Here is a 12619-nt window from a genome sequence, read left to right on the forward strand (position 1 = left end):
GTGAGGTCATGACGTGAACTGAAATCAAAAGTCAGGCGCTCAACCTACTGAGCCACCCAGGGACTCCGGCTTTTATTTTTAGTATAACAGTAAGACAGGAGAACATCCGCTTCACATAAGCTTTAAGCATTACAGGGAAACGGCCCCCGTGTTGACTCTCCTCCTTGGGGAGCACCATTATTAGCTGTCTTGGGGGGCTCCTCTCCTTAGATTCGAGTGCATGTGCCTGGAGACATCGCTGCGTTAATGGGTTTCTCTTAAACATAAAAGGATCCCACAGTATACATCAACCTACAACTTATTCCATTTTTCCCCTCTACCGTACATCCTGAGGATTTTTCCCCATCATTGTGCATCCATCTGCTTTTTCTTCTTAAGAGCTCAGAATGTTCCACATCTTGCCAGTGAGGACAGTGTATTGATCTGGCCCTCCACCCAGGGACATGAGGTCGTCCCCGGGAGGTCCTCACAGGGAAGATCGCTCATCCTTGCTCACATGCCCTGGGGCCACATGACATGGTGCCTTGGGACAGAAGTGGCTTCTCTGGACCGCACTGGAGATGTGTTTTGATCTCACCAATCTGCAAAGCTTACGGCTAGTCGCCAGCCCTGCCCGTGGAGCAGGAAGACGCCAGTGTCCCCCACTCGTCGACACTGCAGGGTCTCAAAAAGTTCAGGGAACAGGGAGCGGAGTTCCGGGGATGTCCCCTTCCTTTGGCCTTTCCTCCAGCCCCGCCCCATCCCCGCCCCGCGGATTGGGGTGGCTGTCAGCCAAGCAGCACAGTGACTAAAGTGACCCACATCCCAGGGCGGGAGCCCGGAGGGGGACAGTTGGAGCTGATGATGCTGAGGCAGGAAGTTGGGCTCAGTGGAGGTGTGGGTGTGGGTGGGATAGGAAAATTGCTGTCCCTCTGGGGCCTGTTTCTGGAACCCGAGCCTCCTATCCCCGAGGGGGGGGGATGGTTGGGGAGGTGGGGGGCGGGGGTGGGGTTCTCATCCCCACCTTGACCAGCAGAGCTGCGAGGAGGGCACGGTCCTTGCCTGCCGAGCCAGGGTGGGGCCGAGCTGACATTACTGACACTCTCCCCACAGTGACGAAACACCCTGGGTTTTTCTTTCTCTTTCGTTCTCCCAACCTATCTGCTGACTTACCACTACCTACTTCATTTACTGTAAGGCTATTTTTATTGCAGTCCCGGGAGCCAACAGTGCAGGATATACAAGGCAAAAAATACTCGGCCACTTTCTCATTTGCTTTCCTCCGTGCAATAAGAGGGGGTTTGCGGGTGGGCCAGACAGCGCCCGGGGACCCAAGGGGCCTGAGCCTCTGCATTCCGGGCCAGGGCCACCATATTTTTAGGGACCCTTACAAATATTTTTTTTTTAACGTTTATTTATTTTTGAGACAGGGAGAGACAGCATGAACGGGGGAGGGTCAGAGAGAGAGGAAGACACAGTATCCGAAACAGGCTCCAGGCTCCGAGCGGTCAGCACAGAGCCCGACGCGGGGCTCGAACTCACGGACCGCGAGATCGTGACCTGAGCCGAAGTCGGATGCTTAACCGACTGAGCCACCCAGGCACCCCAAAAATATTTTAATTTCTTTTAAAATCATGAGAAAAAAAATGAATGTTTAGGTCAGAGGATGTGTTTTGACATGTGATATTAATATATTTGTCATGGTACCAATGCAGTCATAAAGTATATTTAAAATTTTTTTTTCTTACGGAGGAAGGGGCCCACAGAAGCAAAGATGCCCAGGGCCCACCAAAGTCATGACGTGGCCCTGGATTTCCTCTCCCCAGCCTCAGTTTCTTCACCTGTGAAGTGGCGAAGGTAAAGGCCAACTTGACCTTTACGGCTCCTGCCCTCTGGCCCCGACTGCCGCAGCCCTCTTCTCTGCGGTCATCAGCCACAGGCCACTGAGTTCCAGGCATTTCCTGGCAGCCGCACCTTTGCTGTCTCTGGTCCTCTGCTTAGAATGTCATCCCGCCAGGCTCCAAGTATCTAAATCTTAGTCCTTCATCAAGGCGGCATTCAGAGGTCACCTGTTCCAGATGGCCCTCCCGGACCCCCTCGAGACGGACAGGATCCCGACTCCCCTGAGCCTCGGTGACCCTAGTGGGCTTTCTCTCTGCCTTGAATTACGCTCCTGCTCACACCGGCTGAGGGCTTTAGCTTGCAAAACACCTCCCAGATCTGCATTCCATGTTACGGTGCCTGGCTGCCCTATCTGTGGTGACCCTGTGCCCTGCCAGACCCAGAGCTGAGGCCCCTTCTTTCCCATCCCCAGGGGATGCTGTGTACCTGGACTCGGATGAGGAGCGGCACGAGTACATCCTCACTCAGCATGGCTTCATCTACCAGGGCTCGGCCAAGTTCATCAAGAACGTACCCTGGAACTTTGGGCAGGTAGGGCCGCACGCTGCCTTTTCCACCGCTACAGGCCCACTGTGTGCTGGGCCCTGGGCCTGAGGCGCTGAAAGCTTCAGAGGTGGGAGCTGGTCTCGGGGTTGTGACCACAGGCTGTCAGGGATTCAAGGGCCCCGAAATGGCTGGAGGCTCAGAGAGGGCCCAGGCCAAGCCCGAGATCGTACGGCAAAGGGTTGCCCTACCCACCGTGGGAATGGCAGCCCCAGATTCAAGGTGGGGAAAGAATCAGGAGAGCCTTTGGGAATTGTGGGGCCGGTCGGTGCTCCAGGAGGGAGAAAGGGAACATTCAAGGCCATATAACTAAGTAATAAAAATGCTTACTATGTGCTAAGTAAGTCCCGAGAGGAGGCTTTAAACCATCGTCTCGATCAGTGGTTTTCAAACTTGAGCGTACATTAGAAATCACCAGAAAAGTGTGTTAAAACACAGATCACTGAGTCCCCACCCTTAGTTTCTGATTCAGTAGGGCTGGGTGCGGGCTGAGAATTCGCATTTCCAACTAGATCGCAGATGATGCTGATGCTGCTGACCAGTGGTCATACTTTGTGAACCACTAGTTGTATCAGTCAGCTGCTGCTGAATAACAAACAAGCCTGAAATGTACACACTTAACAACACGTTTACAACTTAACAACAACCATTTATTATTTCTTACAAATTCATGGGTCAACCAGAGCCTAGCTGTCTAGGCTGGGCTGGGCTGACCTCAGCTAGATGGCTCATCCCTGTTCCATGTGGTTCCTCACCTTCCAGCAGGTCATCCCAGGCTGGTGGTTCAAACTAGTCGTCTTATTTCCTCTGCCATCCAGCCTCCCATGAAAGTTCTTGAGACGTTGCTGAGAAACCTCATGAAGCAAGAGTCCTCCCACTCCTGGCCCTTCAACCTCCTGGTGTGTTAGGGGCTGTTGGCCTTCTGACATGGGATTCACCTTGAGACTTTTTCCAACAGCCCCTGGGGTGGGGTTTCCATATTTGGGCCTCCAGAGTCCTGCCCTGGGGCCACAGAGAAGTCTTCTCTGTGTGCTCTGGAGCTCTGACCTCAGTTTCCCCATCTGAATATTGGGGATAATGGTTGTAAGCATATCTGCCCAGGAACCTGTAGTCTGCTGTGAGATGTACATGAAATGGTGGCATGACCGGGATACATAACATACATCAAAGAGTAAATTGGCTTTTCTTTCCCAGGGCTCTGTATTTTACCCTGACCAACAGAACAAAGCCAAGTCCTTCCTTTCATCCCCTGAGTTCCTGTTTTGGGTCTAGGCTTGTGTTGAGCCACTGGACACAGCCCTTGTGAATCTTCGGGAAGCCATCACAATCCGGGATGATAAGACCTAGAGAAAGGAAGTGAATAAATTGCCTGTGGGGATCAGGGAGATTCCTGAAATAGGGCAAGGTCTGAGCTGGGCTTTGGAGGAGGCGGAAATGCGGTCTACTAAGCAAGGGGAAGTGCCTGAGCAAAAGCTCAGAAGAGTCATGCTTAAGAAGAATTTTGTAGCCTTGGGGAGCACTGTATGTGCGAAGGAGCCCCAAGAGATGAAGAGAGAAAAGTCAGCAGTGTCCGGGTTGTGAATGTCAGGCTGATGGCACTAGGGAGCCACAAAGGGGCTCAGAGCCATGGGGAAGCTGTTCTGCAGCATGGAGGGAGGCCTGAGATAAAGTCTGCTTTGGGGCAAGACCACAGAGATGGGGAGGAGGGGCCAGGTTGCCTTTGGACTTGTCAGACTAGGTGGTGTGGTGTAATGAGACAAGGAGGGAGGATCCTACTTTTAACAACGACAATGAGGATGAGAAGGTGTGAGCCATACAGAGAGTAGCAGGAAGAACATTCCAAGCAAAGGAAATAGTAAGTGCAAAGGCCCTGGGGCAATGAGAGTGGGTGAGAGTGGTGATAAGAGGTCAGAGATGGGGTGTGGCCCGGATTGTGAAGGGCCTTGCAGCTCACAGGGAAAGTCTAAATTTTATCCTGGGTGCAGTGGAAACGGGAGTCATAAGACTAGATTTATATATATAATTGACCTCAGTTCCAATCAGAGCAGTGTGTGGGGGTGGGGTGGGGGCAGGAGAGGAATCTCATCAGCTCTGCAGGGTGAGTCAGGCCTTAGGGGAAGTGGGATATTTGGCAGAGCAGAGATGGGAAAGGGGCGGTGGCAGGGCCTGAGGTGACTCTGAGGAGAGGGACGCTCCAGGGACACTGTAGTTTCTAGTCCAAATCCCCAGGACCCCCCTAGCCAGGCTCTGAACGCAGGCGCATCCCCTTCCTCTTTCTCACACTTTGTCACTGTCCCACCCCACCCCGTCCCGGGCCAGACAAAGCCGGCATCGCAGAGATGTGGCAGACCCAGCCTGGACCTCTCTAGTGCGAGAGGTGGACCAGAGAGGACGTAGAGCTGCAGATCTTCAAGGCAGGCTTCCCGGAGGAGGTGACTTCTCATTTCCCTCATCCTCCTCTTGTTTCCTACAACACAGTTTGAAGACGGGATCCTGGACATCTGCTTGACGCTCCTGGACATGAACCCCAAGTTCCTGAGGGATGCCGGCCGCGACTGCTCCCGCCGCAGCAGTCCCGTCTACGTGGGCCGTGTGGTGAGCGGCATGGTGAGTGAGTGGCTGGCCCGCCCCGGGGTCGAGGCCCACGATGGGCCCCAGCGGACTCCTCCCTTCCTGTGATATGGAGGCTGCGCTCCACACTGGGCTCGGTAGGGGGACTCTCAGCTAAGAGTGCGTGTATTTGGAAAGGCAGGATTTACACCAATAAGGGTAATGTCGTGTGGTCCCTAACTCACTCATTCATTCATTCATTCACTCAGTCAGCAAATAGTTACCAAGTGCCACCTGTGTCCTAGGCACTGGGGAAACAGCCGGGTATAAGCCACGTATGGTCTCTAAGTTCATGGAGCTTATGTTCTAGTGGGTGGGTGGGAGGAGACAGAAGTGTCATTAACAGAGACATTAACAGAAATGTCAAGTGAACGAGGGCACAATCGTAGGCGATAACGCACGTACTGAAGGAAGCCAGAGGGTGTGAGGGGGTCTAACTGCGGAGTCCAACTTCGGGGAGGAGCTGTGGAGGCCTCCCTAAGTGGTGATCCTTCAGCTGATATAGGAACTCGGAGACGAACATCCCAGGCCGGGGGCAGTTTGTGCCAAGGCCCTGAGGAGGGAAAAACTTCGGCAGGTTCGAGGAGCAAAAAGGAGGCTGGTGCTGCCGGAGTGGAGTGAGCAAGGGGGTGCGGCGTGCCCGACGTGGGCAGGGGTTAGACCACGCAGACCTCACGGACCCCGGTTGGGAAGCTGGATGTTATTCCCAAGGCAACAGAGTTTGGGAGGAATGACACAATCCGGGCAGGGGCCAGAGAGGGTCTTCGTAAAACTCAGATCACCTCTTATCACCTTCCTGCCACCCCACGGACAAGTTCACATCTCCAGCGTCACCTTCGTAACCTCGACCCCTCTCCACCTCCTCCCTTCCCCTTCTCTCTCTCCCACCTGGGGCTCCGGCCCCAACCGTCTCCCACATACCGGCCTGCCTGTCATACCTTGGTATCTTTGCATGGGCTGTTCCCTCATCCTAAACTCCCTTCCCTGCCTTTCCCCACGCACTGAACTCACAGCACCTGCTTCCCAGGCTCAGTCCCTCCCATGCCCCCGCTGGTTGTAGGTCAACTGCAACGATGACCAGGGCGTGCTGCTGGGGCGCTGGGACAACAACTACGGGGACGGCATCAGCCCCATGTTCTGGATCGGCAGTGTGGACATTCTGCGGCGCTGGAAGAGCTCCGGCTGCCAGCGTGTCAAGTACGGCCAGTGCTGGGTCTTCGCGGCTGTGGCCTGCACGGGTGAGCTGCACGCTGGATGGGGGCAGGGCCTGGAACCGGCGCCGGGAGGGGGCCAGGGATTGCTCTCCAGTGGGAATCAGCAGCCCCCAGTTCCGGTCCTGCTTCTGCCTCCAACACCACCAATGTGCCGTGTGGCCTGGAGTCAGCAGCTGCCCCTCTCCGGTCCTTTGTCCAACAACTAGCCCTCAGGTGGTCATTGGGACCAAGGGATGTCATTTGGGAGGCAGCCCGGGCTCAGGGTTGACGACGCGGGCTTTGGAGCACACCCGAATTAAATATCCCCAGTGACAGTCGCCTGCTCTGTGACCTTGAGCAAATGACTTCTTTCTGAACCTCAGTGTCCTCATCTGTAAAACGGGGGTAATAGGACCCATCTCCTACGGGAGTTGATATAAAGCTGCTCAGCAGAGAATTCGGCCTAGGGCAGCTCTCAGTAAATATTAGCTGTTAGTAGCTTGACAATAACAGCGATATCAATGTCAAGAAAGAGAAGGCACTTTGTAAAATGCAGACGAGGAAGGACAAAGCAACGTAAACCCAAGAAGTAAAATGAATCTGTAAGAAATCTTAAAAATTCGAGCCCAGAAAATGCTGAAGGTGGTTCTGGGTTGATGATGGTCCGTATGGGAGTGGATGAGTAGCCTGAACCAATTAGAAACACAGACGTTGGATCCATGGCCTGAATTCACATCCCAGCTCCGCTCTACCCGCTGTGTCCCCGGACAATCACGACCTTCTCTGAGCCTCAGCTCTGCCACACGCGACGGAACAACAGTGCCTTTATCCTGGGGCCACTGCGAGGATTGAAAGAGTTAACGTGTGCGAAGCGCGTGAAATGATTTCAGATGCATCAGAGTAATTATTTATCTCCTGCTGTATTCTTCTCACTACAATTACTGTGCAGCTGTCATTTCTTAGGCTCAGGAAATCTAAGAGGCGGGTCCTGGTTCCCAGCCTCTCTGACTCCGGGACCAGGCCCCAGGCCCAGAGAAGGGCCTCCGGGAGCCCCAGCGCTGTCCTCCACACCAGCGATCTGGAGGCCGTGTGGCCCGGGCTCCCAGCTGGGCTGTCCCTGCTCCCCCTTCTCCACGGCCACACCACCCGTGACTGCCAGCTCCTGGGACCTATGCGTTCCCTTTTCTTGTGCAATCTCAGACCCCTTCCTCTGAGGGGCCCACGGGTTTTCTGGAGACACCTCACCAGCCATGTCCTGGGTCCCCCAAGCTCACCTTGCAGACACCTCCCTCCCCTGGGCTGTGACCTCCGGAGGGCTTAGCTGTGGATCTTGCGCTCGACCCCTCTCTCCCCAAGGCGAGGACCCTGAGTCTGGGTCCCTGCAGCCTTCTCCCAGGCCTGGCCTGTGACAGAACCGGGGAAAACCGGTTCTGGCTTACGTTTGTGCACAGGCCCGGGGGCCTCTGCCGGGAGCTGCAGGCGGGTGGGGGGTGGGCGAGGCCCAGGGACTCCCCTGGGGTCGGGCTGCCTGTTTGGAATCCCAGCTCTGCCTCCGGCCCCTGGAGGGGTCCTGGGTGGGCTGGGGCAAGACAGCTGGTGTCTCCAAGCCTGTTTCCTCAGCTAGAAAAGGGACACAATGGTGACTGACCAAATTCACAGAGAGCTCTTAGGTCCCGGGCAGATGTCACTGGTTCAGGTCAGGCTCGGGTTTGTGGAGGAAGGTGGGATTCCTCAGCTGGATCCCGGAGCATTTTTGGAATGTCCACGAGTCAGCCAACGGTGACTGGCTGGGCGTTTGCAGGGACGGGCACCACTGTGCTCTTCTGCCCTGGGCACCGGGGCAGACGATACTGCCCACACCCACCGTCTCTCTGAATCACCACAGCGTTCCCCCAAAGCTGCTATTTATTAGCTCCCCGTAGAGGACGAAATGGAGTCCCGGAGACCGGAAGTGGCTGCCCAAGGTCACACAGCTGGTGAGCAGCACAGCCAGGCTTGAAACCAGGGGTCCTCGGTTCTGGGGCAGCCTCGCGGCCTGAGACCGTGATGGTGAGACCTCTTGGGACACTGTCTCTTGGACACCGGTGGCGCCGTGCTCCTCAGGGACAGGCCTCCCCCCACGTCTGGTCTGTATTCTGAGGCCTGTCATGTGGTGACGGGGCAAGGTCCGGGGTTGGGACACCAGCCTCTGCCAAAGGGCAGCAAAGAGCCTACTGCCCAGGTCCCAGGACAAGCAACCAGGCTGGAGGCAGAGGATGAGCACTGCCCTTCCTCTGTCCCCTCCCAGGGGCCCTCGTGTCTCCTGGCCGGCGTCCAGGGCCGTCCCAGAAGCTCTTGTCCGGCTTGATGGAGGGCCAAGGGCGACAGAGCCAAGGTCACACATCCTGCCCCCTCACCCCCACCCTCTATCTCAGAGACTCGGTCTCAATCAAGACTAAAAGACAAAAGTCCCCCAGGTTACATTTAGTAAGGCTTTCCTCACTTTTTAAAAGAGATATTTACTTTCTTTATCCCACCCCGAGAATATGTTACTTTCACAAAACACATAAAAAACACAGGAAACAATGAGGGAGTGAGAAGACACCCAAAATGCCATGTGTCAGGAGCACCCCGCCGCTCAGGCACGAATCGTGCCCCTGGCTTCCTTTCTGGCCAGAGGCCAGCGGCTGTCCTGTCACCGCAACCTGGCCCCTCCCCCGCCACTACGACCTCTGTAAACCGTGCCTGGGCGTGAGCACAGGGCCCTCTTCTTCCCCGACGGTGTCCCAACGCGACTGCCGGCCCTGCGTGCGTACCCCAACCCCGTGTCGTAGAGGAGGACACAAGGCCCGGAGAGGTGGGGGGACTGGTCTCGGCTCACGCAGCCCACAGCAGCTGGGGCTTGAATGGAAGCCTCTCCCTGCTCCCCACCCCCCCCCACCCCGACCCTTGTTCCCTCCTCTGCCTGCTTCACTGTTTGCTCCCTGCCCTGAATCTCCGCGGTTCCTTTGCTCCTTCCCTTACCCCCTTCCTCCTCTCCTGTCTCCACTTCATCCATTTGACAAAATGGTCTGTGCCAGGCCTGTCCTGGGGTCTGGGCACCTAAAGGAAGACAGATCCCTCGCTGCCCTCAGAGGACTAGTTACATAATCCCTCCCATGCCCTTACATTGAGAATGATGATAGATCCCCAGTCTTGCTACGAATGCAAATGAAACAATCTAAACCTGGCGGGTGGCCTCCCAGGCTGAGGGAGCAGCATATGCCAATGCCCTGTGGCTGGCGGGAGTGTAGAGAGTGCCGGAGGAACAGCAAGTGTGACTGGAGGGAAATGCGCAGGAGGCGGTCAGGGGCCAAACCTTGTACGGCCAAAGGCCGCAGCCCGAAGTCTGGCCTTGACCTCAGCGGCCATAGGGAGACATCGAAGGCTTAGCAGGGGAGTGTTGATGTCAGACTTGCATTTTGGGGTCTTCTTCTGTTAGCTGTGATGTGAAGAGTCAGAGCGGACATGGGGTGACCGGCGAGGTGGCACCACCATCCAGCCGAGGGGATGACGCCCGCTCTTACTACCTAGACAATGGGTACAATGCTGCCTGGGATACAGATGGGCATGTGGAGGCCCAAAGCAGGGCAGATGTCTCCAGAGCCTAATCCCTCTCTCCATCACGTCCTCCTCCCACCCTAGTGCTGCGGTGCCTCGGCATCCCCACCCGAGTGGTGACCAACTATAACTCGGCCCACGACCAGAACAGCAACCTGCTCATCGAGTACTTCCGCAACGAGTTTGGGGAGATCCAGGGTGACAAGAGTGAGATGATCTGGTGAGCTGGGGCCCAGGGTCAGGGGTAGAGCCCACTGGGGAGGGTCCCGCGGAATGGAAAGCCGGGAAGACTTCTCGGAGGAGGTCACATTTGAATTGGGTTTCAAAGTTGAGCAGTATTTGGACAAGGGGGAACAGGACTTGGGGAGGGCTCTCCAGGTAGGGCCCCAGCGGGAGCAAAGGCCAAGAGGAGGGAAAGTCACGAAGTGCATGAAAAGGTGTCAGGGGATTGGGTTTTCAGGAGTCTGGAATGCCAGGTTAGGGGGTCTGGGCTTGCCTCCCAAGGCAACAGGTGCAACAGGTTGTCACCAAAGTCTTCATACTTGGAGAGGGACACAGATGACACCGGAGAAGCTGACAGAAGGAGGCTGGGGTGTGTTCCAGGTGCACAGGGATGAGGCCTGAACCGGGGCAGAGCCCTTGGGCTGGAAAAGAAGGCACAGCAGAGAAGTGAGGAGGTCCCATCGGCTGGACTAGAGGAGCCACCGAAAGCGGAGGATTGTGGGAGGGGGCGATGACAGTGACTCCGGGGTAGCAGCGAGCGCCTGGCTGGGGCCCAGGGGAGGAAAGGCAAAGAAGGGTGTCGGGGACACCCTGGGTTCAGCTTGGGACAGGCAAGTGTGGACTGCCCGTGGGAGGTGACAGTGAAAGTCTTGAGTTTGAGTCCTGGCCAACGTTCGCCTCGTTTCCCCAACAGGAACTTCCACTGCTGGGTGGAGTCATGGATGAGCAGGCCAGACCTGCAGCCGGGCTACGAGGGGTGGCAGGCCCTCGACCCCACGCCCCAGGAGAAGAGCGAAGGTGGGTGGGTGTGGCCCCCTTCCCCAGGCGGGGAAACTGAGTCTTGGAGAGGACTCCCCCACAGTCACTTGGCCGGTTCTAACCCCAGTGTGGCTGATTCCAGAGACCCCTGACTCGCCCGCACGAGGGTGGGAGCCCTCCGTTGACCGTGTATGTAATTCACACACGTTGTGGCAAACGGAGATTATGAAAAAGCACAAAGAAAAAAAAATCAAATCGCATCTTTGTCCTCTTCCCCCGCAGAGGAAGTATCATTAACGTTCACGCACAGCTTCTAGTAATTTCCTATTATATACTCGTGGGTATGTGTGTGTGTGTGAGAGAGAGAGAGACAGAGACAGGGAAAGAAAGAGGGAGAAAGAGAGACAGAACGCCACAGCAAAATCGGGTGAAACCAAATGGATCCTTTCTCAGAAGCATATTTTTAAATGCATAGAATATATTACCCAGGGTAACAAAGGAAAGCAATTACACCGAGACAGAGTTATCAACGTTTTTTAAAAATAAATTTATGATATAATAATATATGCCTTACATAACAAGATCTAGGGGTGGAGATAGTAAGTTCCATTACGTACTGGTAGAGATGCATAGAAGTGATATTTCCAGTTATCTATGACAACTATAAAGCGATATAGAAATATCTGTGGTCCTTATGGCTGACAAGTCATAAGTGCATCTAAGACGATGGTTTGTCTGCTTTCACAATCGAAGGAAGTGTTATCAGAATTCAGTGAAGATAAAGATGTGATTTTTTCCCATCCAAGTTCACGGGCCTCTGAATTCTGTTTGCAGCGCTTTGGGGGTCCTTTGGTCCCTGCATTAAGATCTCGGGCTGCACGTGGCCTTTTGTCTTGGTTCCATCACTTCTCTGTATATCGCCGGCCTTTCTCGATCAGAGAGTTTTTGGTGATTTTAGATTTAAATTGATATTGCTGCGTTCCATCGAATGGATATACTGTGGTGTAGCTACCCAGCCTCTAGCGGTCAGAAGCAGTTGTAAACCCCACGGAGATAAACACCCGGCTCTCCTGTTCATTCGGTCAACGTGCCCTCCCCGAGAATGTTGTTGGTCCCTGGCTACAGGTCTCTGCGCGGGCAGGAAGCAAGACAGACACACTGCCTTCTGCCGTGTGGCTCCCTCATCGCCTCGGGATGCCTGGTGACACGCTTCTATTTTATTTATCAGACCCTTACATGGCATTTAGCATATGCAAATCCTCATTAGCTGGGTACAAATATCCGCACATAAAACAGGCTTAGGGAAGGGAAGTAACTTGCCCAAGGTCACACAGCTAACAAGAGACCAGCTGAGATTTGAACCCCAGAGGCCGGGCCGGCTCCAGAGTCTCCACTCTTCATTCTTAGTCTCTGCCGCCTTCCCAGAAATGGAGTCCCTGCGTCAAAGGGCTGGGTGGTCTTGGGATTCTTTGCTACATGTGGTTGAAATGGGGGAGGTTTGAGAGGGTGCCACTCCCCCCGCCTCCCCTCCCCCCACTCAGCCCACCGTCTCCCCTCCTCCCCCCAAACAGGGACATACTGCTGTGGGCCCGTTCCGGTCCGTGCCATCAAGGAGGGCGACCTGAGCACCAAGTACGACGCGCCTTTTGTCTTTGCTGAGGTCAATGCCGACGTGGTGGACTGGATCCGGCAGGACGATGGGTCCATGCACAAGTCCATCAACCACTCCCTGGTCGTGGGGCTGAAGATCAGCACTAAGAGCGTGGGCCGTGACGAGCGGCAGGACATCACCCACACCTACAAGTACCCGGAGGGTAGGTGCCCCGCTCCTC

General features: G+C 55.3%; 1 protein-coding gene across 1 annotated transcript in view; it reads left to right on the forward strand.

The window, feature by feature from the left end:
* TGM2 (transglutaminase 2) overlaps window positions 1–12619 on the forward strand; it is a 31891-nt gene that overhangs the window by 9865 nt on the left and 9407 nt on the right. The window contains exons 4-9 of the mRNA XM_047068370.1: window positions 2294–2412; window positions 4903–5031; window positions 6095–6272; window positions 9891–10026; window positions 10723–10826; window positions 12359–12601. Of these exons, the coding sequence (XP_046924326.1) occupies window positions 2294–2412; window positions 4903–5031; window positions 6095–6272; window positions 9891–10026; window positions 10723–10826; window positions 12359–12601 (909 nt within the window). The remainder of the gene's footprint in view (window positions 1–2293; window positions 2413–4902; window positions 5032–6094; window positions 6273–9890; window positions 10027–10722; window positions 10827–12358; window positions 12602–12619) is intronic.

Source organism: Lynx rufus, unplaced genomic scaffold, assembly GCF_022079265.1.
Source record: "Lynx rufus isolate CCGP_SWC_20201006 ecotype Redwood Valley unplaced genomic scaffold, mLynRuf1.p SCAF_8, whole genome shotgun sequence".
Classification (NCBI taxonomy): Eukaryota; Metazoa; Chordata; class Mammalia; order Carnivora; family Felidae; genus Lynx; species Lynx rufus.